General features: G+C 40.2%; 1 protein-coding gene across 1 annotated transcript; it reads right to left on the reverse strand.

Annotated features, from left to right (window-relative positions):
- Positions 1–27331, reverse strand: LOC103125868 (guanylate-binding protein 1-like). Its single transcript, XM_060202303.1, has 11 exons — positions 27165–27331; positions 19967–20175; positions 18281–18408; positions 15224–15333; positions 13153–13349; positions 8581–8823; positions 7232–7512; positions 4602–4814; positions 3072–3174; positions 1435–1628; positions 1–495 (listed from the first exon to the last, which is right to left on the reverse strand). The coding sequence occupies exons 2-11, from the start codon at positions 20154–20156 to the stop codon at positions 376–378; spliced, it is 1779 nt and encodes a 592-aa protein (XP_060058286.1). The 5' UTR covers positions 20157–20175; positions 27165–27331; the 3' UTR covers positions 1–375.
- Between the last annotated feature and the right edge of the window lie 184 nt (positions 27332–27515).

Below are 27515 nucleotides of genomic sequence, written 5' to 3' on the forward strand. Positions count from 1 at the left end.
AATAAATTAGTTTTTTGTAAGGTGGTTTTATTATTATTATTATTTTACTGGGTAGAGACAGAGAGAATTGAGAGGAGAGAGGGAGATAGAGACACACTTGCAGCCTTACTTCACCACTGGTGAAGCTTTCCCTGCAGGTGGGGATCAGAGGTTTGAACCCAGGTCCTTACACACTGTAATGTGTGTGCTTAACCAGATGCATCACCACCTGGCCCGAGAATCCCTATAATCTTCTAATCATGTTATGAAGAACAATCTTGAAATCAAGAATAAAAAGTAAAAACAATGAAGACCTAATTATAGTTATTAAGTGTCAGTGGCCAAGAATGCTCTATTTATTTTGTTTTTTTCTCTATTTCTTTCTTTTTTACATCTTTAGCTTATGACACAAATTGGTGGTGGTTGTCTACGCATGTTATTCTGAAGATTCTTTATCTCTTCTTGAAGTTGTCTGCTCTCCTTTTTGAATCCTTCGTCTAGTAGTCGGGCCTGCTCCTAAAATGGACAAATATAGATTATATAAGTATAGTATTAAAAGATCTTTAACTTCTACCTATCTTTTCCCCCATATGTATATTTTGGTTATAATTCTCAGTTCAACATAAAGTGGGATTAATGCATAGAAAGTAGGTCAGAGTGCAAGCTGTTACCAAGTGTGAGAGTTAAGGAGTTCTTCTCATCATCAAGGTTCCCTCAGAGCTAAAGTAACCCCAGGTTGGATAGAATATAAAATCATTGTGGAATTCCACTAAATGGTGAAATAATTCAGTTATCTTGCCAAACTGTGTGGCTCCATAAAAGCTAGTGTATCTTGTCTGACCTTCTATTTCTTCTCTTAAATAAGAGACATAAAAGATTTTTATTTGCTATATGCTGTATTAAATAAGAGATAAATATAAACTTTTTTTTTTTTTGCCTCCAGCGTTATCGCCAGGGCTTGGTGCCTGCACTAAGAATCCACTGCTCTTGGAGGCCATCTTTTTTCCATTGTTGTTGCTGGATATGACAGAGAGAAATCGAGAGAAAAGAAGAAGACAAAGAGGGAGAGGGAGAGAAAGATAAGACACTTGCAGACCTGCTTCACCTCTTGCAAAGCAGCCCCTCCTGCAGGTGGGGAGCTCGGGGCTGGAACCAGGATCCTTGAGCCAGTCCTTGCACTATGTGCACTTAACCCAGTGCACCACCACTCCCCCCACCCCCACCCCACAGACAAACCATTTTTATAGTACCTAGTAGGTAATAGATAATAGCTGTCACTGATAAAAGAAAATGCTGATCAAGGACTGGTTGTAAGGTAACTGCTAATAAGATACAGATACAAGCAAAGGACGTGTCAGGCAGGCAAGCAGATATTCAAAAGCACAAGTGGGCAATAACGTGATCATGGGGAGTAGACAGATCAAAACAGGAACAGTAGGTAATGTAAAGAAATACCTTAAGTTTTAGTTCAATAATATTCTTTTGCTCTTCTTTCATCATTTGTCTCTCATTCTCCATCTTCTCAGTCAGTTGTCTCATATGTTCTTGATAACTCCTATCTTTCTCTTCCATCATCTGCTGATTCTTTCTTTGCATTTCCTCCAACATTTTTGTTGCAGCCAGTGCAGATTCAGCTTTCACACGTTCCACTGTGAGGAGGAAAACATAAGCAGAAAAATATACAGATGTGGGGTCAGTCAGTGGCACGCCTGGTTAAGCACACACATTGCAGTGTGCAAGGACCCAGGTTCAAGACCCAGGCCCCCACCTGCAGGAGGAAAGCTTCACAAGTGGTGAAGCAGGGCTACAGGTGTGTCTCTATCTCTTTTCCTCTCTATCTCCCCCTTCCTTCTCAGTTTCTATCTCTATTTAATAAGTAAATAAATAAAAATTAAAAATATATACAGATATAAGCATCTTGTGTCTTATTCCTTGCATACTTTCCTTTACAATTCTTTCTCACTGTATTTTTCTTTACACATATGTGACTTGACCAAGTAGGTGACATCTGTGCCTTTCTTTCTCTAATATAGGAAGCCCAAGTTAATAAGAGAGAGGGGAAAAAAAAGAGCAAGAAAGGCACTACAGCAGCCAAACTTCCTCCTGTTCCCACAGCATCTTTCATGCACTGTAATAGGGGCTCAGATCGGGACTGTGTGCATGGTAATGCTGGTGCCTTCACAGGTGTGCTATTTTGCCAGTATCTGCAACAACATATTTAAATAATGTCTATCTAATCTAATCTAATCTAACCTATCAATTATATATCATCTATCACCTGCCTTAATCTAGTAAATTAGTCCAAATCACAACAGGTTAAAGTACAGAATAGCAACAATAAATTTCAGTGATAATTACAATGTAAACATGTTATATTACGATGGTTAGCTCTGTCAGTCTTCATGAACTTACATGAAGCTTCTTTTAAAACTAAAATATTAGAGGAAGAAGAAAACAGTTAAGAGTGAACACAGTCAAAATTGAAGATTAGACATGTAGTCATTAAAGCTAGGTGTATTTTTATTCATTGCCTTAATTTGTGAGCCACTTGGTAAATACAGATAAATAAGGAAGACTGTAGATTTTTGAAGAAAGGAGACTCATTTTATCCATGCTCAGTTCTTTAGATATATCTTTGGTATAGTTTATTTTTTATTTTTAAAATATATTTTACTTACTTATTAATGAGAGGAAAAGGAAGAGGAGGAGGGGGAGGAGGAGGAAGAGGAGAGAGAGAGAGAAAACACCAGACATCACTTTGGTACATGTGTTACCAGGCATTGAACTCAGGACCTCATGCTTGAGAGTCCAATGCTTTATCCACTGTGCCACCCCCTGGACCACTCTTTGATATAGTTTATATTATTTTCCAACACCAGGGAAAATAATATGACTTGGATCTCCACCTAATAAAATAAGTCATAATTCATATTTGACTTTGATGTCTACTTTGTTGTTTTAATTATTTAGGCCCAATGAATTTATGACGAGAAAGAAAGGAAGAAAGAAAGAAAGAAAGGGAATGAATCTTAGGTTCATCCTGACAAATCATTTACTTTAAGAATGTTTTAAAGTCTTGGCTGGCTCCTCACCTTCAACTTCCTTTTCCTTTTCTGAGAGAGTCTGGTCTGTTTGTAAAATTGCATCAATCACGGACTCTTTGGACTTCAGATACGTCTGAAGAACTTCTTCAGCCTTAGGCCCACGGAACATGCAGTTAACAGCAGGAAAGGACAGTAAACATTTATTCTTGTTTATCTACATCTTTTCTGCTAGGAGTTGTTTAATTTGGCCCTGTTTACCTGATGTTCAAAGTTCCCTGTCACAAAGTCGGGCACATATTTCATGTTTGTCAGGCATGGCGTGCAATAAGTGGGATGCTTTATGAGAGAGTGATGCAGATATTGGGAAAATGAAATTCTTTCCAGTTATATATTTGATAGAGCCAGCTGAGGGCCAGAGGCTTAAACTTGGGTCCCTGTACATTGTTATATGTCTGCTCTACCAAGTGTGTCATGGCCTGACTCCTGAATGTGAAATTCTATACTTAGTAAATTGGGGGCTCTAATTTGGAATTGTTGGTGTTGTGGTATCACATGAATTAAACCTACTAAAGAATAACACCATCCTGGAGAAAGTAGGTGAAAGGAAAGAGGTGGTTGAAGAAGTGGAGGGAAGGAGATGTAAGGTTGGAGTGAAATGAAAAATCTGTTCATTGAGGTGGATTTTGTTCGTAACCAAACCCCACACCTTGGCACATTCGGTCTGCACACCTGGAGTTTGCTTGTAACCAATCAGCTCTCACCCTTTGATTCGGTTTGTAACCAATCAGCAGGTGTCCTTTTGGATCCTGTAGGTAACCAATCAGCTTGCGCTGTGCACAGTTTGAAAAGAATGAAAGTTGGTTGCCACAGTGGAAAAGCTGACCACGTTTTGGAGGAGTGAACCAGATCCCACCAGCGTGAAATAAATGCAACCCCGCCTTGGTCTCGTTCTTGGCTACATTTGAGCTGTAACACGAGAAAGCTGAAACACTCAGCAGTAATACAAATTTTTCCATTAACACGGAGAGCAACACAGAGAGGATGCCATTATTTGAACTTTTGTTGCCAACTAAGTCTGAAGGCAGTTTGAAACCTAAATACTTTTTTTGTTCAGAGAAGCATCAAAGAGTGCCTATGCCCTGACTCATACTACTGTGCCAAAGACCTGGGTTCACGCCCCCAACTTGCTTTTGCAGGGGAGAAGCTTTAAGAGTGGTGAAGCAGTGCTGCAGGTATCTCTCCTGTTCTCTCTCTTCATCCCTATCACCCCTCCCCTCTCAACTTCTTTCTGTCTCATCATATAAAATAACAAATATTATGAAAAGTTGAATACAATAATAGCCTGGTGATGTACCTGATAAACGGATAGCCTCAAGATTATCCTGACAAATCAATTTTTAGTTTAATTGGATGATCATATTTGATATATTAGTCTCTTTGACCTTGTTTAATGAGTGAGACAGTGCTGTCTGATTTCTCTAATTGTGCATCTGTGTGACTGTACATTTGGTCACAATATGTTGTTTCAAGAGTACATGACAGTAGTTCCCCCAGAGAAAATAGATAAATCTTTGTTACCTGTACCCCCTTTCCAGGTTCCTGGAGATACTTATTCTTCAACTCTCTTATCTTCTGCAGGAGGAGTTGATATCCTCCTGGCTTAGAATAAATTCCTTGTTTTACCTCTTCTTCTAGAGGATTGAAAATATCCTTAAGTAAAGCTAAGCAACGATCTGATGAAGCATTCATATTCTGTTCACAGAAGCCATCCAACTTCTTTTCTAGCTCAATCTGCAATGTAAAAATAGAAAATAAAAATAACTTGGAAAGGTTGTTTTGACCTCATAACTTCTCAACAGGCTTTCTAAACCACTACGTTATCTCTCCCCAGGCCTCCAAAGGCTTTTAAAATATGGGTCTCTGACCCCTAGAGAGAATTATATGCAATTCTACAAGATTATGTTCTTTCTGCTTTTCCTGACTTTCTCTGGAAGCCCCATAATCCTTGGAGTTGAAATTCAGAGCAGAAATTAGCTTGGGTGGGAGTTGATTGCATAATGATTATACAAAAAGATTTTCATGGCTAAGGCTCTGAGTTCCAGGTTCAGTCCTCTACACCACCCTAAGCCAGAACTGATCAGTACTCTGGTTCAACAACAACAAAACAAAACAAACAAAAAAAAAAAGGAAGAAAAAAAAACCAAATTGTTAGATTGTTAGCTATACATACACCTTTAGAGTCAAACTTCAGCTCTTCTGACTCGACCAGTGATTACAGGAGGATTATATGTGTCTTAACATTAGGCTGCTGGTGAAAACTGAGTCTACAAATTTCTTTGATTTTTGACAAGAACTTTGATAGCAGAGGCATATAATTTGGTTAGGAGCTATTATTGTTAACTGTGTATGTTAAATTAAATTACAGTAAGTTTATTAATTTATTCATGAAAGAAAAAAATCTTTAAAACTTTGACATGGGTGAGGGTAGATAGCATAATGGGTATGCAAAGAGACTCTTATGCCTGAGTTTCCAAAGTCCCAGGTTCAATTCCCCATACCACCATAAGCCAGAGCTAAGCAGTGCTCTGGTTAAAAGCAAAATTGACACCATTGTAATGAAATTGGTTCCTTTAATTTAATTTAATTTTTAATTAATTAATTAATTTACCAGAACACTGCTCAGATCTGGCTTGTGGTGATGCAGGACTGCAGTGTATGGAACCTGGGACTTGGGAGCCTCAAGCAGAGTCTCTTTGTATGGAACCTGGGACTTGGGAGCCTCAAGCAGAGTCTCTTTGTATAACCATTATGTTATTGCTAGGGATAAAATGCCTTTGAAGGAAGGACACTAGCAATCCTTCCCCCTCCATCCTGCAGGTAGCCAGGAAGAGGGGCCAGAAGGGCCAAGATGTCTGCATCCTGTCCCGGCATCTCCCTTCCTACCTGACTGCCAAGGCCATAAAGCAGATGGATAGAGATGTGACACCTGGAGAAAAAGGCTGAAGTAAATCCCTACAGGGTCTCCACACATCTCTAGAACCTACTATAAAAGTTAGAAGACCAGGAAACTATATCGGGCCCTATTTTCCTTCTCTCTTATGAGCCTTCCATGTAGATGTCAGTCCAGAACCCTATCAGGAGAGCTTACTGGGCACTCTGTGTCCCTTGTCATGTTCCATCCTGCTCCCTTGTTAGACTATCTCCCTGCTGTCCAGTTTTTTTTTTTTTTTAAATTATTCTTTTAAAAGTTTGTTTACAGAGAGGAGGAAGAGGAGAGGGGGAGGGGGGAGAGAACTCTGCTTAGCTCTGCTTTATGGTAGTGCTGGGGATTGAGCCTTGGGGCTTCAGACATAATAACACTGTGCTCTAACAAGTTGAATTATTTCCCCAGTTTAGTTGTCACCATTTTATAGTCACTTTCTAATAGTATTTTTTTCTTTTATTATTTTATTGAAAGGTTAATGGTTTACAGCACAGCTGTGGATGCATGGGTATAATCTCTCTTCTCCCTGTGAGGGGTGTGTGTGTGAGCAGAACTTCCAATTTAGGTCTTTTTTTTTTTACCATACTATACCAGGACCCCCAAAGTTTTTTTTGCCTCTATGGTTATTGCTGGGGTTCAGTGCCTGCACTAAGAATCCACTGTTCCTAGAGATCATTTTTCACCCCATTTTATTTTTGTTTTTGGAAAGGCCAGAGAGAAATCAAGAGAGAAGGTGAAGATAGAAAGGTGGAAAGAAGGACAGACACCTGCAGACCTGCTTCACTGCTTGTGAAGTGACCCCCCCCCCCTGCACATGGGGATCCAGGGGCTTGAACTTGGATCCTTAAGATGGTTCTCACTCTTTGTGCCATGTGTGTTTAACCTGCTACACTACTGCCTGCCCCCCATTGTATTTTTTTTAATACATTGCTACAGAGTGCTGCACTCAGGGTGTCATACATGTCCTACAGTGCTAAGTTACCTCTCTGGTCAACTGGTTTTATTTTTAAATTTTTATGAAAGTGAGATAAATAGGTAAGTATTACAAAGCACCATGGGACTCTACTCATTTTGTCTGTTCTTCTCATATTCTGTTGGGGATCGAACCTAGGAAATCATTCATATAAGGTAAGTTGAGACCACTGAGCTGCTTCCCCCACTCTTTCAATAAGTAGTATGCTGATTTTAGAGGCTTTGGTTCATATAAAAGAGAAAAAATAAATACCGCTAATTCCTTTTGAAATAACTGGTCAACATCCTTGAAGGAACTCTTGATGAAGATTTCGATGGCCTCTTTCTCACTGACTCTGTGCAGGTCTAGCAGCTCCTGGAAGGTTTCTGTAGGCAGGTTCATGTTCTGCCTCATCTGCTGTTCATAGTGGTCAAGGGCCTTTCGTACTGCAGCTGAGTTCTCAATCTGGGCCAAGGCTAGGATAGCATTCTCCATGCAGGGCAGATCCCCACTGCTGATGGCACTGATATAGGTCAGCACCAGGCTCTCCAGACCTGCGTACAGGAAGTGTATCATGATGTTTGTTGGAGGTAGGGGAGGCAATAGTCTGCTCTATTCATCTTAATGTCTGTTGCCACCCGTTCGCTTCACAGGTTCACTGTCCTCAGAACCATTTGGAAATTTACTACCAACGCAGATTTCCAGTTCTCTCCAGATCAAATGCATTAGATCCTCCCCTCGGATAAAATTCTTGGGGAATGTGGATGCACACCAAAGAGTTTGGATTTCTGTGCTAAATAAGATAGGTCTGTACTGAGAGTGTTAGCATGCCCTTTGCCATTCCTAGGCACCATTAAGAAAGGAACCAGGACTCTCTCTGTACCATTTATCTGTATCACTAACTTATACCTGAAAAGCATTTGGTCAGAATGTATAAAGTGAAGCAAAAGGCGTCCTTGTCTAGCAGAATGTTCTGTGATGATGAAAATGGCTTACCTGTGTCCTTATGGTAGTTACTAGCTACATGTGGATATGAGTCTTGGAAATATAGCTTGTGATCAGAATTTTAAATATTATTTAACTTTAACTTACAGTTAAAGTCAGATAGCCACAATTGTCTGGTGGCTACCTTATTGGCCAGTTCAAATCTACTATTTCACTTAGGAAAGTTTTAATAAATATACTTTTTTCTTTGATTTTTTTCTTATGCTTTCTTTTTAAATGTTTTATGTATGTATTTATTTATTGGACAGAGACAAATAGAAATTGAGAGGGAAGGCCAATGTAGAGAGGGAGAGAGAAAGAAACAGACATCCATGGCACTGCTTCACTGTTTATGAAACTCTCCCCCTGCAAATGAAGACTAGAGGTTTGAACCCAGGTCCTTGCACATGGTGACAGGTGCACTCAACCAGGTGTGCCACTGGTGACTCCACTTACCCTATCTTTTCTCATCAATGAATTTTGACTAATAAAATCTGTTAGAAATGTCTATGTCATTTGGAAGTTAACACAATAATGGCAGTGACTGCATTTTTTTTCAAAAAAAGGTAGCCAGGGGAATGTTATGGCTCCTTCCTTTTGTCTTAATAATTAGAGTAAAAACTGGACAGAGGACTCACGTGGTCCATTGACCTCAATGCCTCCGGAAAGCGTTTTAATTTTGGCACTGCTAAAGATGTAGGAACAGAACTCTGTAGCTTGTTGCACAAACTCAGAGTCCAGCTCTTCATCACACATTGTCTCCAACTGGCCTAGTTTTTTCCGTTGAGTGGGCCGGTCAAAAACAAAGCATTTCTTCTTTGGGAAGTACTTTCGAATACATATCCGGGGCAGATTAAAATTTTTTTCTTTTGTGCTGGTACCTGGAGGAACATGAAAAAGGGGTTTGTTAGGAACGGTGGCTGGCAAACTTTTACAGTAGAGGCCTAAACCTGCAACCTTTTTGGTGATGCAGGGTAGGAGGCTTCTTTTTCAAGTAAGGTTATCGTAGTGTGAAAGTAACCATAGATTATATAGGCATCCCCACTTTTTAAAAAGTTCTAATTAAGCTACTGTGCTTTTATAAAACAGTTATGTTGATTTTTTAAAAAAAAATTTATAATGTTTTCACTTGTCAAAAGATCTGGAGAGAATGTTTCCTTTTACAACTGGTGAAAAAGAAAATTAGCATTTTTTAACAGTTTATCAGTAGGAGCAGCCCAAGCAATGAGTTTCTTTTTTCTTTTCTTTTTTAATTTTTTTAAATTTATTTATTTTATTTTATTTATTCCCTTTTGTTGCCCTTGCTGTTTTATTGTTGTAGTTATTATTTTTGTTGTCGTTGTTGTATAGGACAGAAAGAAATGGAGAGAGGAGGGGAAGACAGAGAGGAGGAGAGAAAGATAGACACCTGCAGACCTGCTCCACCGCCTGTGAAGCAACTCCCCTGCAGGTGGGGAGCCGGGGCTCGAACCAGGATCCTTATGCATCCTTGTGCTTTGCGCCACCTGCACTTAACGCACTGCGCTACAGCCCGACTCCCTCTTTTCTTTTTTTTTAAACAAGTATTCTTAAATTTTTAAAAATATTTATTTATTTATTTTCCCTTTGTTGCCCTTGTTGCTTTTTATTGTTGTTATTATTGATGTCGTCGTTGTTGGATAGGACAGAGAGAAATGGAGAGAGAAGGGGAAGACAGAGAGGGGGAGACAAAGACAGACACCCACAGACCTGCTTGACCTGCCTGTGAAGCGACTCGGCTGCAGGTGGGGATCCTTCTGCGGGTCCTTGTGCTTCATGCCACGTGTGCTTAACCAGATATACTACCTCTTGACTCCCTTTTTTTTAAACCAGAACACTGCTCAGCTCTGGATAATGGTGGTAGGGGATTGAACCTGGGACTTTGGAGTCTCAGGCATGAAAATCACTTTGCATAACCATTATGCTATCTTCCCCCTCCCACCAAGTTCCTTTCCCCGGAACTACGTGCAACATCCTGCAGTTTAGCCACCAAAAATGTAAACTGTGCCAGTGAGGATCTGTGCTTTATTTCAATTTATTTTGTACTTCCATTAACAAGATGGACCCTAAGATGTAAAGACTGACAGAATAATGTATGAACCAAGCAGTCAGACAATTCTATTCTTGCACTTTACACCAGGAGCGTTTAACCCGCTGCGTTACCGCCCAACTCCTAACAATCCTATTCTATTTCAGCCACAACTGAAGACAGACCTAAACTTCTGACTGTGAGCTGGGCAGACACAAAAGAAAATACGGACATTGGTGTCTCTGATTCAGACTGTAATGAGTTGATAATGGATGGACTTCTATCTTCTCCCTTCATTCTTCTGTCCCTGCTACCACTCCAAGCTCAATCTTGCCATGTCCCTATCAAACCAGAAACAAAGGGTCTGACAAAGTCAGCAACCGGGAACCACATCTTCAAGGAAGAGTGATTCTGGGAACAGGACATGGCATGCCGATCAAATTTAGATTACAATCCATTATTCTTATGATCACAATGAGTCTTATGTTTGGTGGGAACAGGTGAGGATAAGCTCCCCTAGTCTATAGATTAATAAAAAATGATCAGGATACTCAGTCACTGATTCCCGGAGGCCCAGCCCGGGATACAGTCTCTGATGACTCACATTTTCAAGAAATAGAAACTGAAGAAAAACCCAGAGTTCAGCAAGTTAGAAAACCAGACAGAGGGTCCTACCACAGACCAGCACCTTCAGTTATGACCAAATGGGGACCAGCTTACCCCATGGGTGGTAGACTGTGGTTTCCTCCCTATCTTTACCACAAATATTTACCTAAGCCCACTGACTGCCCTTTGCACTACACTGGTGCCTACATACAGGGTGACAGAAAAGTTAGTATTAATGACACTCATGTATCCTGATATAGTTTGCCCGTTTTTAGAAAGATTAGCAAGAAGCAGACCTCCTCGGTGTTTGCTTCCTCTCAGAACACCTTATAAATTATATACCCAATTGATGCATTTGTGGCGTACCAGGTACAGAGACTGCAGTAGATCTAGAGTCCCTAATGTAGATAAATTAAAATTAGAAAATATATTAAAAAGTAATGAGCCAGAAGAGATATCAAAAATAGAAGACATATATACACTTTTAAGAAAATTCCTCAATCAGACATATGTTGCCCCCCTTAAAAGCCAAAGCCTTAGCTTACGCTGCCCCCCCCCCCATGATTAAGGAGGGAGTTAGATTTTCACAGCAGAGAGAAAGTTAAATTTTTACAGAGCACTCCTACTCATGAATGCATTGCAGGTTACTCCTGCAGGGCTTGACATTCCATTGAAATAACCACAATTATCAGAAATGCTTTACTTTCTGTTCCAGTTTGCTGCTTTCAAAATATCATGTAAATGCTAAAAATGGTATATATACACTTGCCTGTCTAATAAACACTGAGTTCAGATTCACCCTCCAATAGAGTGTGGTGTCTATTTGTTCTCCCTTGCGTCTCCCTTGTGTCTATCTGTTCTCCTGATCCACCCCGTGCTCTCTTCAGCAGACCCTGACAACTCCTGCTGTTCCCCTGCCTGAGCGGTCCATCGCACAATCTGACTCTATTTAAAAAAAAAAAAAAATATATATATGTATATATATATATATATATATTTAAAGACTTTATTTACTAATGTAAAAGATAGGAGGAGAGAGAAAGAGAGAAAGAACCCAACATTACTCTGGTATGTGTGCTGCCAGGGATTGAACCTGTGACCTCAGGTTGAGAGTCCAATGCTTTATCCACTGCACCATTTCTGCAACCACTTGAGTCTAACTCTCCTTCCATAGTACATCTTTGGCTTCCACGTTGCTCAATGTCTTTTCAGTTAGGTTAAATTTAAAAGATTGTTATTTATTATTATTATTATTTAAAATCATATCCTTGTTTTAACTATTGCCAGTGTTAAATTTTCTGTGCTATTTTGTATAATTTGGTAGGTTGTTTGGGAGAATCTGTGTATATTCATTTATCCCTATGTAAATTAATGGTAATTGCTTCTTTATGTCATTGGGAAAGGTTTCACAGGAGAACTCTACTTTCAGACAATGGTGGGGGCGGGACTTGTACATTTATAAATGGGTAAAGCATGATTCCAACAAAGTTGCACTAACAGAGACACCTGGCTGGCAATTCTAGGCTATCATTTGTTAGCCATAGTTTGCCAACTCAGTGTATTCTTCATGCTGTTATCTAATGCTTCATGAATATCCATTTTACTCTACTTCATTTGGCTAATCCCAGCATCATAGGACTTATGCAGGACAATGAAATTAATATGATGATAATGTAGGGAACATGATTTAATTGAGCACGGATTCTTAGTAATTGCCAGCTGAAAAATATACACTAAAATATTGACAGAGTTTTGGACTGGATAGTGTGCTTGCTTGTTATGCTTATAACGCAGGTCTAAGCCCAGTCCTACGGTGGTGGTGGTGGAAGAAGTGATATTGTTGTGTCTTCTCCACTCCTGACTCACCAACCCCACTGGAAATACGACTCATACAACCTGGGAAGTTGTACGGTGGTGGTAAGGCATTGAACTTTCAGGCATGAGGTGCTAAGTTTAATCCCTGGCACTGAATGTGCCAGAGTGATGCTCTTTCTCCTCTTTCTCTCATAAATAAAATAAACAAATCTTAAAGAAAAGAAAATGGAAAAAGAAAATAGAGTTGGAGAGAAAGCGTAACAATTGTGCAAGGGACTTTCATGCCTGAGGTTTTGAGGTCCCAGGTTCAATTCATAGCACCACCATAAGCTAGAGCTGAGCAGTGGTCTGGTCTCTCTCTCTCTTTCATTGAATAAATAAAAAAACATTAAAAGAAAAAATATCACTCAGAATGGTGAAACCCAGAGATGGGGCCCGGTGGTTGTGCACCTGGTTGGTTGTACACATTACAATGCTCAAGGACCCAGGTTTAAACCCCTCGTCCCCAGCTGCAGGGGGAAACCTTCACAAGTGAAGGTGAAATAGGGCTGCAGGTGTCTCTCTGACTCTTTCCCATTCTATCTCTCCCTTCCTTCTCAATTTCTTACTGTCTCTATTTAATAATAAATTAAAAAGAAAGAAAGAAACCCCAGACACACACACACACACACACACACACACACACACACACACACACACAATGATAAGAGTTTATCCTTGACATTCACTGATTCTACTTTACCTTTCTTAAGCTTGAGTGAATTTTCCAGGTACATATCTGCTGTGATAGGTTCTCCATCTACTTCCAATTCTAGGGAGAAATCTCTCAGTGTCCACACAAAGTCTGGGAAAAAACTCACAAAGTCAGCAGAATCATCAGTCTCACTGCTGTCAGGTGAAGATTTTGCTCTTATTCGATCTGTTAGTTCTGTCACATAACTGAGTTGCAAACTAAGGAAAACATGTAGACAAGACTAGTTCCTCCATCCCACGTTAGCTTGTTAGCTCCAGAGATCCCCAAACCTTCATTTTGCTTTCTTTCTTCACCCAACTATCAATTTTTAAATAATTGTTATTTTTAATTTTTTAAATTATCTTTATTTACTAATTGAATAGAAACAGCCAGAAATCAAGAGGGAAGGGGATGATAAATAAGGAGAGAGACAGAAAGACACCTGCAACACGGCTTCACCACTCGCAAAGCTTTCCCCCTGCAGGTGGGGACTGAGGGCTCGAACCTGGACCCTTGCATATTGTAATATGTGCACCCAACCAGGTGCACCACCACCTGGCCCCCTATCATTTTGTTTGATTGGATAGGACAGAGAGAAATCGAGAGGGGAAGGGAAGATAGAGAGAGAGAGAAAGACAGACACCTGCAGACCTATTTCACCATGTGTGAAGCATCTCTTTGCGAGGAGCAGAGGCTCAAACCAGGTTCCTTGTGCTTGGTAATATGTGTGCTTAACTATGTGTGCCACCATCTGCCTCCCAACTATCAATTCTTCAGTAGGGCCAAAGGATCTTTTCTCTGTCCTTGAATTATCTTTTATGTTCTTTTCTTTTTTGTGCTTGATTCACATTTAGGCAACTTATTTATTTACTTATTTATTTTTTCAGAGTGAGAAATCAGAACACAGCTCTGTCATTTTGTATGGAATTGGGGACTGAAGCCATGCCCTCGCATAAGCAAGGCATGCACACTACATGCTAAGCTTCCCCTATAGTCTGAAGCAACTACTTATAAAATATAAACCATCCAAAATTGGTGCCCTACTCCAAATTTAGTCAAATTCTGCTTTTAGTTTTTTTTCTTTCTGTTATTCTTTCTTAAATTTTGAGTAGGGCATCAAAGTAAAAACCCTGGGTTGAGGGTGAGGGTGGATGGGATGGGACACAGTCTTTTGGTGGTGGGAATGGTGTTTATATATACTCCTATTAATTTGTAGTCATATAAATCACTATTTAATTAATATGAGAGGGGAAAAATTGATTGAATGTCTCAAAATTTTTAAAGCACAGAGTCTTTTTAATACATAGGCTGAGTCTTTGATATGTTGACTCAAAAGCTTAGATCAGGAAGAACAGAAGCAACTCGTGGCACAGCTATAGACAAATAATGTCAAAGGACATAAATTCTGGTGATGCTATGTATGACACAGCAAATCCTAACAAAGGGATATTTCAAAGTTAACCCAATTACCAAATAATGTGATTATAGCAATAACTATCTATTGTCTTCTTAAACACTAAGACAGCAGGAAACTCCCACTTCCTCTATAGAGCCTATATTTCCCCCAGTCCTGGAACCTCTTAGATGGGGCTAACTTTCCTGCATGCTTCTCTCAATTCATACCAAATGATATTGCATCTGCTGATCCCAACCTAATCAATGCAACGAGTACCATCTCATCATGCTTCACTTCAGACTGTGTCCAGAGACATCAGGCGTGGAATGTCAACCCTTCACCCTCATTACTCAGGTGAGACCTTGCCTTTCATAGTATTCGCTAATTCCATTCTAGGAGGCTCACTTCCTAACAAAGTCCCAAAACCTAGTTATAGACCAGGTCCCGTAAGATAGAGCATATGTTTACATGTATCCATAAATATGGGCAAAATATATACCTGAAAGCAAAAATATACAGTAGTCTGTAGTGAGTCAATATAAAATTCATAATGAAATAGTGTCTACTTAGACTTAGATACCCTCCTCACCTACTTCCTGTTACAGTTCCCTCACTCACACACAAAAAAAAAGAATAAAAAAATATATAAACCATCCCTCTGCCTTTGGACCCACCAAAGGATACTGCAGTTGGTCCATGGCCTGCTGATTGATAGTCCCCATGCTGTTGTACACGAAGGTGCTGCTCAGAAGAATTGCCAGGGCAAAGATCCAGGAGTCATTCTGGTTGTCACCCTAGAAGTCAGACATTAGCATTTTTTTTTATTAATTATCTTTATCTGTTGGATAGAGACAGCTAGAAACCGAGAGAGTAGGGGGAGATAGAGAGGGAGAACTAGAGACACTTGCAAAGCTTTCTGCCTGCAGGTGGGGACTGGGAACTTCAACCTGGGTCCTTGTGCACTCAATAATATGTGCACTCAACCAGGTGCACCATTACCCAGCTCAAAGTCAGAACATTTTAAAAGCAAGATTACATTTCATTGTGGTCCAGGAGGTGGCACAGTGGATAAAGCATCAGACTCTCAAGCATGAGGTGCTGAGTTCAATCCCCAGCAGCACATGTACCAGAGTGATGTCTGGTTCTTTCTCTCTCTCTTCCTATCTTTCTCATTAATAAATAAATAAAATCTTAAAAAAATTACATTTAATTTATATGGCATTTTCAAGATTAGTTGTAGTAAAAGTAAGCTCTTTTAATTAAAATATATATTTTTAAAAAAGTTGAATGAAATATAAGAGAAACCTAAATTCAAACAAAAATTATTGCTCTTAGGACTTTGAGTAGTTTTCCAATTGGTATTTTTGGTTTACACTGATTATTACTAGGTCCTTTTGTGACTGTTGATAGATAATTTACAAATTATATAGTTAAGACTGTTGGGCATTGATACTGGAACCAAAAGGGACATGCAGACCAGAAATAAGTTCCCACAGCTTATTTTTGGCAAGGGTGCTTAAAACATTAAATGGAGAAAGGAGAATCTCTTCAACAGCAGCATTGGGAAAACTGGATTGAAATGTACAAACGAATAAAACTAGACCATCACATAGCACCATACAGAAAAATCAACTCCAACTGGATTAAAGACATGGACTTTAGACAAGAAAATATCAAATACATAGAAGAAAAAATTTTGGCAGAACATTTAAACATCTATGCTTTGTAACTATCTTCAAAGATTCAAATCCAGCATAAAAAAATTATTGGGACTACATCAAATGGAAATCCTCTATACACAAAGAGGACCATCACCCTAACAGAAAGACATACTGTAGAGTGGAAGAAGACCTTTATCCAACAGACTTCAGAAAAAGGACTAATAACCAAAATACATAAAGAACTCAGCCAACTTAGCATCAATAAGCCAAACAACCTCATGTTAAAATGGGACAAGGAAATGAAAGTTTACTGAAGAAGACATTCAGTGAGGAAGTCACTGTGAAGATATGTGAGGAAGTGCTCAAAGTTACTGATGATCAGAAATGCAAATAAAGACAACAATAAGATACCACTTTACACCAATGAGAATGTGATACATTAGGAAGGACAATGACAACAGATGTTGGAGAGGATGTGGGGCCTGGGGGCAGGGGAGCGGTGAGAGGAGGGACATTTCTGCATCGTCTGTGGGAATGTAAAATTGGTCCAATCCTTGTGGAAAACAGTTTAGAAATGGACCTACACTACAGCCCAGAAATTTCTCTCTTGGGAATTTACCCAGCAGAAACAGAGACATCTATCAGAAAAGATAACTGAGGGGGCCATCGGTAGTGTACCAGGTTAAGCACACACAGTATGAAGCACAAGGATCCTGGTTTGAGCCCCTGGCTCCCCACTTGCAGGGGGGTCGCTTCACAAGCGGTGAAGCAGGTCTGCAGGTATCTTATCTTTTTCTCCTCCTCCTCTCTCAATTTCTCTCTGTCCTATCCAACAACAGCAAATAACAACAACAACATGGAAAAAAATGGCCTACAGGAGCAGCGGATTTGTGGTGCTGGTACTGAAGCCCAGCAATAACCCTGGAGGCAAAAACAAACAAACAAACAAACAAACAAACAAATGAGATTGAGGAGGTAGCATAGTGGACATGCAGAAAGACCTTCATATCTCTTGCACCAAGAGTTCCAGGTTCATGAAGCCCCAGTACCAGTTTAGCTGAGTTCCAGTAAAAAAAAAAAAAAAAAAGTTCTAAAACCTGGAAGCAACACAGATATCCAATGACAGGTTAGTAGCTAGAAATAAAATGTGTGAAAAAATTACTCTGCTATTAAAAATGATGGTTTTTTTTTTTTTTTCATCCTGGATGGAACTTGAAGACATCATGTTAACTGAGATAAGCAGAGAAGGACAAACACTGAATGATCTCACTTATGGATGTGACTTAATAAATAGAGACGGAGGGAGATCACAAAGTAAAACATGAACTGGAGATGTGTTGCATCAAAGCAAAGGACTCTGGGGAAGGACTGGTAGGAAGAGAGAGGGACAGGCTGAAGAGAATCTTTGGGCCTTCCCTCTCTCTCCCTCCCTATTGATTTCTATGTATTTATTCAATAAATAAATAAGTTTTATTGCGATTAATGGCTTATAGTCAACAGTAAAACACAGTAGTCTGAACCGGTATAACATTTCTCAGTTTTCCACAAAACAATCTAACCTCCCTGATACCAGGTCCTTTTCCACCATCATGTTCTAGGACCTGAACACTGGCCTCTCACCACAGAGTCTTATGCTTTGGTGCAATAATAAAATATAAATATAGTTTTTAATTAATTAATTAAATAATTAATTCCCTTTTGTTGCCCTTGTTGTTTTATAGTTGTAGCTATTATAGATGTCATTATTGTTGAATAGGATAGAGAGACATGGAGAGAGGAGGGGAAGACAGAGAAGGGGAGAGAAATACAGACACCTGAAGACCTGCTTCACCACTTGTGAAGTGACTCCCCTGTAGGTGGGAAGCCAGGGGTTCGAACCAGGATCCTTATGCCGGTTCCTGTGCTTTGTGCCACATGCACTTAACCTGCTGTGCTACCGCCCGACTCCCAATAAAATATTTTTTAAAAACATAGAAAAATATTACGGTTAAGTACCAGCTATTTAAAAAATAATTAAATGGTGTAGAGAACATTCAGACATGAGGGAGGTTTATTCTAAAATCTAGTCCTCAGTACTTACCTTCTCTATATCTCCCAGGCCCTCAGTGTCAAGAAGCACTAAGCTGTGGTTTGGCTTCTTCGGATGAGGCACACACCACATCCAGATTCCTTTGGTGTGAGACTGTACTGTGGATCCCAGAGAGAAACCTGCACAAGGGGAGTGTGATTAAATGGGGTGGGATTTAACTAGAGATGAATCTGCAAATTCAGATAAAAGTTTTCACATTGAGGCTTAGGAGAAAGAATTGCCATGTAAACAGTATCAACCTTACTGTTTGCAATCAGAGAAATACTGAAATTAGAATAATGTATGAAATAACAAACAAATAACAACATCAGGCTAATGCCTTTTTATAGTCCCATCAACAAACTAGAAATAGAAGGGCATTGACTTAAAGTTATATAGGGAAAGTCCACAGTCAACATCACAATCAGTGGTGAAAGACAAAAGCTCTTCTGTTTCCCAAATTTATCACAATGGGTGAAAGGCTTACTTGTTTTGGGATTGACAATGATTTCATAGGCATGGCTCCCAAAAAATATACTTCAAAAAAATGAATGCATTGTATTTCATTAAAATGAGAAGTTTTATCAGAGGACACTATCAACAAAATGAGAATGGTAACCCACAGAGTGGTATAAAACATTGAGGGAAAGTTTAGAGGGCATGGTGGTGGGAGGGACTGGCTAGGTTTCCGTGGATTTTGGTGGAGTAGAGTGGTATTTGGTGGGAGAAGTGGTTAGAGAGGGAAAGGTGTGGTAACATTTGAAGAGGTAGGAAGTTACACTTCTGGAACATTTATAATTTTTTAAATTATTACTGATTTAACAATGATCAACAAGATTGTAGGATAAGAGAGGTATAATTCCATACACTTCCCACTACCAGACATCAGTGACCCATCCCCTCCATTGGAAGCTTCCCTATTCTTTATCTTTCTGAGATGATGGACCAAAGATCTTTATGGGGTGCAGACAGTGGGAAGTCTGGCTTCTCTAGTTGCTTCTCCTCTGGACATGGGCATTGGCAGTTCAATTCATTTCCCCCAGCCTCTTTCTTTCTTTCTTTCTTTCTTTCTTTCTTTCTTTCTTTCTTTCTTTCTTTCTTTCTTTCTTTCTTTCTTCCTTCCTTCCTTCCTTCCTTCCTCCCTCCCTCCCTTCCTTCCTTTTTCTTTCTCTTTCTTTCTTTTTAATTCTTTAAAAAATTTATTTATTTATTTTCCCTTTTTGTTGCCCTTGTTTTATTGTTGTAGTTATTACTGTTGTTGTCATTGCTGTCGTTGTTGTTGGGTAGGACAGAGAGAAATGAAGAGAAGAGGGGAAGACAGAGAGGGGGAGAGAAAGACAGACACCTGCAGACCTGCTTCACCACCTGTGAAGTGACTCCCCTGCAGGTGGAAAGTCCAGGGCTCAAACTGGGATCCTTACGCCAGTCCTTGCGCTTTGCACCATGCTCGCTTAACCCACTCAACCCGACTCCCTTCAGCATTCTTTTTGCGGTGCAAAAAGTGGGAGGTCTGGCTTCTGGATTGCTTCACGACTGGCCATAGGCATTGGCAAGTTGGTCTATGCCTCCAGATTTATGTTGAAAACTTAGTTTTCAACATTTCTCTTCCTGCCGACTTGTCTCCATACATCTCCGTGGTCAATGCTAGTCATGTGGTGCAAGGAAGGGAATGGACAAACCTTTACTTGTTTCACTCACCTTTGTTCTTCCCAGCCAGCTTGTTCATCAGGTAGGATTTGCCTGTGCGGTAGAGACCCACAATGGCCACTACCACAAGAGGTTGTGTGTTGGCGGACAGGATCTTTAAAGCCTCTGGATTAACCACTAGGCCACCATTAGTGTTCTCAATGAGACACACAGGGCCTGTCATGTGTATCTGTGAGTCCATGTTCAGTGTTTTCTCTTGCCTATAAGAGACAGAATGAATTAATTTTTCTGTATGTGTAGATTGAGAACTTTCGTCAGGTTATTTTGGACCCAGAAGGTGGAGACATAAAAATTCCCCAACAAAGCAAAAAAGGGTTTTGTCATTAGTGAGGTAGGTGAGGGTTACATTTGTATCACTGTAGAAATTTACAGAATTATCACAATAGTACGTTAGAAAGATTATTGGGGGGAGTCGGGCTGTAGCGCAGCGGGTTAAGCGCAGGTGGCGCAAAGCACAAGGACCGGCATAAGGATCCCGGTTCGAACCCCGGCTCCCCACCTGCAGGGGAGTCGCTTCACAGGCGGTGAAGCAGGTCTGCAGGTGTCTATCTTTCTCTCCCCCTCTCTATCTTCCCCTCCTCTCTCCATTTCTCTCTGTCCTATCCAACAACAACGACAACAACAATAATAACTATAACAATAAAACAACAAGGACAACAAAAGGGAATAAATAAATAAAATAAAATATTAAAAAAAAAATTAAAAAAAAAAGAAAGATTATTGGGGGCAGAAGTAGATAGCATAGTGGTTATGCAAACAGACTCTCATGCCTGAGGCTCCAAAGTCCCAGGTTCAATCCCCTGCACCACCATAAACCAGAGATGAGCAGTGCTATGGTAATGAAAGAAAGAAAGAAAGAAAGGAAGAAAGAAAGAAAGGAAGGAAGGAAGAAAGAAAGAAAGATTATTGGTATGACATTGACAACCAGATTCAACTAATCTCAAAAGCAAAACCTTTCACATAGTTTACCATGGAAAACTCTCTTTTTGGATTAATGGTAAAACATTTATATTAAATGGATTAAAATTGGGGGCCCGGCGGTGGTATAGCCAGTTAAATGCATGCAGTACTATATGTAAGGACCTGCACAAAGATCCAGGTTCAAGCCTCTGCTCCCTACCTGCAGCCGGGAAGCTTCACAAGTGGTGAAACAGGTTTGTAGGTGTCTATCTTTTAAAAAAAAATTTATTTTCCCTTTTGATGCCCATGACATTTTATTGTTGTTGTAGTTATTATTGTTGTTGTTATTGATGTCTTTGTTGGATAGGACAGAGAGAAATGGAGAGAGGAGAGGAAAACAGAGAGAGGGAAAGAAAGACACCTGTAGACGTGCTTCACAGCCTGTGAAGCTACTCCCTTGCAAGTGGGGAGCTGGAGGCTTGAACCAGGATCCTTCTGCCAGTCCTTGCGCTTTGTGTCACATGCGCTTAACCTGCTGTGCTACCGCCCGACTCCCAGGTGTCTATTTTCTTCTTCTCTATCTTCTCCTCCCCTCTCAATTTTTCTCTGTCCTACTGAATAAAATGAGAGAAAAAAAGGCTGCCAAAAAGCAGTTGATTCATAGTGTCAGCACTGAGCCCCAGCAATAACTCTGGAGGCAAAAAAAATGGATTAAAATTTATTCTATAGATTAAGGATTTATTCTATAGACTAGACTTATATGAGAAAGTCAATATTTATTAAATTTTTACTATAAGTAAAAACTTTTCATGAATAAATGTTTCATCAGTTAATGCATCCTTAGTACAATTTCTGGAGATTTTATTTTTTTTCCAAGTTTTAAAAATATTTATTTATTTATTATTGGATAAAGACAAAGAGAAATTGAAAGGGAGAGGGGGAAGGTAGAGAGAGAGAGAGAGAGACAGAGAGACACTGGCAACCCTGTTTCAGCACTTGTGAAGCTTTCCCCCTGGGTGGGGGACCAGGGGCTTGAAACAAGGTCCTTGCACACTGTAATGTGTGTGCTTAACTTGCCTGTCCTCCAAGACTTTTTTTATTAATTTTTTTTATTGACACAAGGGTTGTTGCTGGGGCTTGGTGCCTGTACTAGAAATACATTGCTCCAGAGGCTTTTTATTTTTATTTATGTAGAGAGAAAGTGGAAGGGGGAACAGAGAATGAGAAATGACACCTATAATGCTGTCTCACTATCTGTGATGCTTCCCACCTGGGACTGGGGATTCGAACCCGGGTATTTGTGCATGGTGACAAGTGCTTCCTACCAGGTGTGCTGCGGCCCAGCATCTAATTTCTTTCTTTCTTTCTTTTTTTTTTTTACTAATTACTTATTTTTCTTTTCTTTCTTTATTTATTTATGAAAGGATTAATTAACAAAACCATAGGGTAGGAGGGGTACAAGTCCACACAATTCCCACCACCCAATCTCCATAACCCACCCCCTCCCCTGATAGCTTTCTATATAAATCAGTAGTTAATTAATATGAGAGGGGGAAAATCAATTGTATGTCTCAAAGTTTTTCAAAACACAAACTGAATCTTTTAAATATATAGGCTGTGTATTTGATATGCGGACTCTCTCAAAAGCCTAGACCAAGTAGATTTGAAGCATCCAATAGCAAAGCTATATACAAGATACTGGGTACTGTACAGCAAACCCTAACAAAAGGACTTTTCAAAGTTAACCCAATTACCAAATAATGTGATGATAACATTAACTATCGATTGTCTTTTTGAACCCTAAGACAGCAGGAACCTCACATCTCCACTATAGAGCCCCTACTTCCCCCAGTCCTGGAACCCTTGGATAGGGCCCACTTTCCCGTATGCCTCTCCCAATCCATACCAAATAATATTGCATCCGCCGATCACAACCTAACCAACGCAAGACTGCCACCTCAACATGCTTCACCTCAGACTGTGTCCAGAGACTTCATGTGTGGAATGACAACCCTTCAGCTTCATTACTCAGGTGAGACCTTTCCTTTTATAGTACACTCTAATTTCATCTCAGGTGGTTCACTTTCTAACAAAGTCCCAAAACCTAGATATACACCAGTTTCTGTGAGAGAGAGCTTATGTTCACAGTATCCATAAACTACTGCAAAATATATACCTGAAATCAGAAGTACACTAGAGTTTGCAGTGAGTACCTCCCTAACACTTCCTCTCCACTGTTCCAAGCTTTGGGTCCATGATTGCTCAACAATTTGTTTGGCTTCGTATGTTAACTCTCTTTTCAATCACCAGGTTCCAGATGCCACCAGGATGCTGGCCAGGCTTCCCTGGATTGAAGACCCCACCAATGTGTCCTGGAGCTCAGCTTCCCCAGAGACATACCCTACTAGGGAAAGAGAGAGGCAGACTGGGAGTATGGACCGACCAGTCAACGCCCATGTTCAGCGGGGAAGCAATCACGGAAGCCAGACCTTCTACCTTCTGCAACCCCCAGCATCTAATTTCTAAAGATTTTAAATGTGTTTTCCCCTCACAAGTTATATTCATTTTCCTGTAGTGAGAAAGGATCCACCTAATTCCTTTCAGTCATTTCAGAAGTAGGGCTGATATTTTGCAAATTTTACAAAAATGTGACCATGCCAAACACATGACTAGACACCTTTCCAAAGCCATGGTATGGGCTGAAATTTAGGCTTCACAAATTTCATATTATATTAGCATATATATAGGTGAGTCACCACCTAGTCCCCAGAAATGCCAAAATCAGTGTATCAACACAGACCATGCAGCAAGAGAAAAGAGCTCTCAGTTGACCACACATCTCCGGGTACCTAATTATATATATAATAAGCAAATATATAATATATATATATTTGCTTATATAAGTGGGGTCGTGTCCATACAATCAAACATACTGAATATTGTTTAAAAAATAATGTTTATATATACGAGCGCGTGCGTGTGCATGTGCGTGTGTGTGTGTGTGAGAAAGGGAGAAAAACATCATGAAATAATAATTAAAAAAAATCAGGGGGGCCCAGTGGTAGCGGGTTAAGCACACATGCGCAAGGTGTAAGGATCTGGGTTGGAACCCGGCTACCCACATGCGGGGGAGGGGGGCAGATCGTCTCACAAGCGGTGAAGCAGGTCTGCGGGTGTCTGGCTTTCTCTCCCCCTCTCTGTCTTCCTGTCCTCTCTCGAATTCTTTCTGTCCTATCCAGCAACAAGGACAACAATACCAACGATAAACAACAAGGACAAAAAATGGCCTCCAGGAGCAGTAGATTTGTAGTGTAGGCACTGAGCCCCAGCAAAAACCCTGGAGGCAAATAAATAAATAAACAAATAAATAAAATAAATCAGAAGATCTTGATGGAGGGGATGGTGGCTTACTGGGTAGAGTGCATATATTACCATGTGTGAGGACCGGGGCTCAAACAACTACACTGGAATCCCCATAGAAGGAAGGCTTCCTGAGTAGCTGAGCAGTACTGCAGTGCCTCTCCCATTGTTTCTCGCTCCCTTTCTACATCTCTCACCCTCTATCAAATATTAAAAGCAATAGCAGGGGGAACAGTGGAATTGTGTGAGGTTATCCTTGGCGGGAGGGAAAAAAAAGGAGCTTGAGAGAGGGAATTAGTCTAAGAAATATCTCTGTTTCCAGTCACACACTTCTAGGCTTCCTTTGTCTCTTCATCTTCCTTTCCCCCTCCTCCCTTTTCCCTTTCTTTCCCATCTCTCTTTTCTCCTCACCACCACCCTGAAGCTGATTTTTTCAGAGGGAGAGAGGGAGAGAGGAAGGGAGGGAGGGAGGTAAAGGGAAAGAGAGAGTGAGAGAGAAAGAGAGAGAAGAGAGGGGAGAGAGAGAGAGAGAGAGAGAGAGAGATGGAGAGAGATAGACCACAGCCACAAAGCTTCCTTTCAGTGTTGTGGGGCTAGGCTCAGACCTGCGCTGCACACATTTCAAAGCAGTATATTATCCAGCACACTATTTTGTTGGCCCTCTTATTTATTTATTTATTTATTTATTTATTTATTTTAGAGCACTGCTTAACTGGTTTTTTATGATGCTAGGGACTGGACCTGAAACCTCAGAACTTTAGGGATCAAAGCTTTTTTCTTCTTTTTTTAACACACAAAGATATATATATATATTAAATATTTATTTATTTATCCCCTTTTGTTGCCCTTATTGTAGTTATTATTGTTGTTGTTATTGGTTAGGACAGAGAGAAATGGAGAGAGGAGGGGAAGACAGAGAGGGGGAGAGAAACACTGACACCTGCAGACCTGCTTCACCGCCTGTGAAACGACTCTCCTGCAGGTGGGGAGCCGGGGGCTGGAACTGGGATTCCTATGGGGGTCCTTGCGCTTTGTGCCACGTGTGTTAACCAGCTGCGCTACCACCCGACCCCCAGCAAAGCCTTTTCGATAACCATTATGCTATACCTCCCAGCCCCTCCCTCCTTTCCTTCCTGCCTTTCTTGCTTTTTCTGGTTTTATATTTAGTAGAGGAGAAGAAAAAAAATACGAAGAGGAGAAAGAGTGTAGGCATCAGGGGAGGCATAGGGGGAGGAAAGGAAAAGGGGCACTTCTTTTATTTGAAGTACCCAGATGTCTGTATACACTGCAACTTGTTCACTGTTATTTTATATCCATAGATCTTTCTTTTTCTTTACTGTAGTTAGATCGGTATTTAATAGGTTCTTTTACAAATACCAGATGATTTCACTTATAGGTGGGACTTATTATTAACTAAACACACACACACACAAACACAGATATGGCACTGGGGAGACAGGAGACAGCATAATGGTTATGCAAAAAATTGTCATTTCTGAGACTCCAAGGTTCCAGTTTTAATCCCCAGCACCACAAGCCAGAACTGAGTAGTGCTTTGGTGTTTCTCTTTGTGTCTTTCTCTCTCATTAAAATAAAATAAATAAAATATTTTAAAAGGACAAAAAAATGAAAAAAAGGACAGAAAAGGAGAAGTCAAAGCAAAATTTGGACTTGGTAGGGTGTACTGCAGCAAAAAAAAAGACTCTGGGGAAGGAGGGTGGGGAAGGGTTCTTGGGGTGAAAAAGTCTCTAAGTTGGGAGTGAGAGCTTTTTGAAGAGATACGAACTTGTACCCATAAGTGTCAACAACCATATTAGAAATGACCAACTCTTCAATAAAATAGTAAAAAAAAAAAAAGTGCTTTCAAAGAAATGGTATTTATTATGATTATTATTGAACAGACAGTGCTTAGCTCTGGCTTATGATGGTGTTGGGGATTGAACCTGGGACCTTTGGTGCCTCAGGCATGATTTTTTGTTTTGTATAACCATAGTGCTATCTTCTCAGCCCCTATCTTATTATTTAAAATATTTTGGGGGCTGGGTGGTAGCACAGCGGGTTAAGCACACATGGCACAAAGCATAAGACCCACTTCCCATCTGCAGGGGGGAGTTGCTTCACAAGCAGTGAAGCAAGCCTTCAGGCGACTGTCTTTCTCTCCCCCTCTCTGTCTTGCCCTCCTCTCTCGAGTTCTCTCTGTCCTATCCAACAACAACAACAACAATAACAATAATGACAAAGGCATAGAAGATGGGAAAAATGGTCTTCAAGAACAATGGATTCGTAGTGCAGGCACCAAGCCCCAGCAAATAACCTTGGAGGCAAAATAAATAAATAAATAAATAAATAAAAATAAATGCACACATTAAAAAAAATCTTTTAGCCACCAGAATTACCTATAAGGCTTGGTGGCTACATCACAATTTCACTACTCCCAGATTTTTCCCCCTTTTTTTAATAGAAGGTGAAAGAGAGAGGGGGAAGGGAGAGAAAGACATCAGTAGTACTCCTCCATCACTTGTGCAGCTTCTCTGCTACACTCCCAGGTGGGGACTGGGGATTTGAACCCAGGTCTGCACACTTTACTGAGTGAGTCACCACCTAGTCCCCAAAATCGATGTATCAGCACAGACCATGCAGCAAGAGAAAAGAGCTCTCAGTTGACCACACATCTCTGGGTACCTAATTACACATAAACAAAGTGGCAGCAATTAGGAAGATGTTACCTCTGGATCAAACCAATAATTTATTTGATCTTCTGTTCCTCTAAGCAGCAGTCCATCATGGTGCTAGTAATTTAATTTAATTTAAATATTTCTTCCCATCCATACTCCAATCTTAACTGCTTTGGGCTCCATTACCCAGAGCAGGATTAATTCTTCTAAATTCAGGAGAAAGTTTCTATGACAAGAAAGGAGAAAGTTCTTACCTGTGTTTTTCTCCTCACTTCAGGCTGAGTGACTTTTATTACTCCTCTGCCTCTAACTGGATGGCTGGGCTTTTATTTCTCCCAACTCTTCCACCTCCCCTTATGAGATTTCCACAGAGACTAAATAAATTACTGGAAGTCAAGCCACTTTTTAACTGAGCCAGAGTAAACTGAAACTGAAAGCACGGGGAACAAAGCAACAAACCAAGAACCATAAGAGGAAGTTCTGGAAGCTGTGCTAGAAGAAGGTGTAAGGAGTTCACATGATTTCTCATCGAGATTTTTCATGCCATTTTGAAGGAGGTCTTAGGGATCACTTTCTGTCTTTATTTATTTTCTATTTCAGAACTG

The sequence above is a fragment of the Erinaceus europaeus genome, chromosome 11 (assembly GCF_950295315.1).
Source record: "Erinaceus europaeus chromosome 11, mEriEur2.1, whole genome shotgun sequence".
NCBI classification, from domain to species: Eukaryota; Metazoa; Chordata; class Mammalia; order Eulipotyphla; family Erinaceidae; genus Erinaceus; species Erinaceus europaeus.

Coding starts and splice junctions, on each gene's coding strand:
- LOC103125868 (XM_060202303.1), bottom strand. CDS start 20,156: ATGGACTCACAGATACACATGACAGGCCCTGTGTGTCTCATTGAGAAC. Junction 18,409..19,966: donor GCTGGCTGGGAAGAACAAAG/GTGAGTGAAACA, acceptor CCCCTTGTGCAG/GTTTCTCTCTGGGATCCACA. Junction 8,824..13,152: donor TTCACTCAAGCTTAAGAAAG/GTAAAGTAGAAT, acceptor ATGTTCCTCCAG/GTACCAGCACAAAAGAAAAA.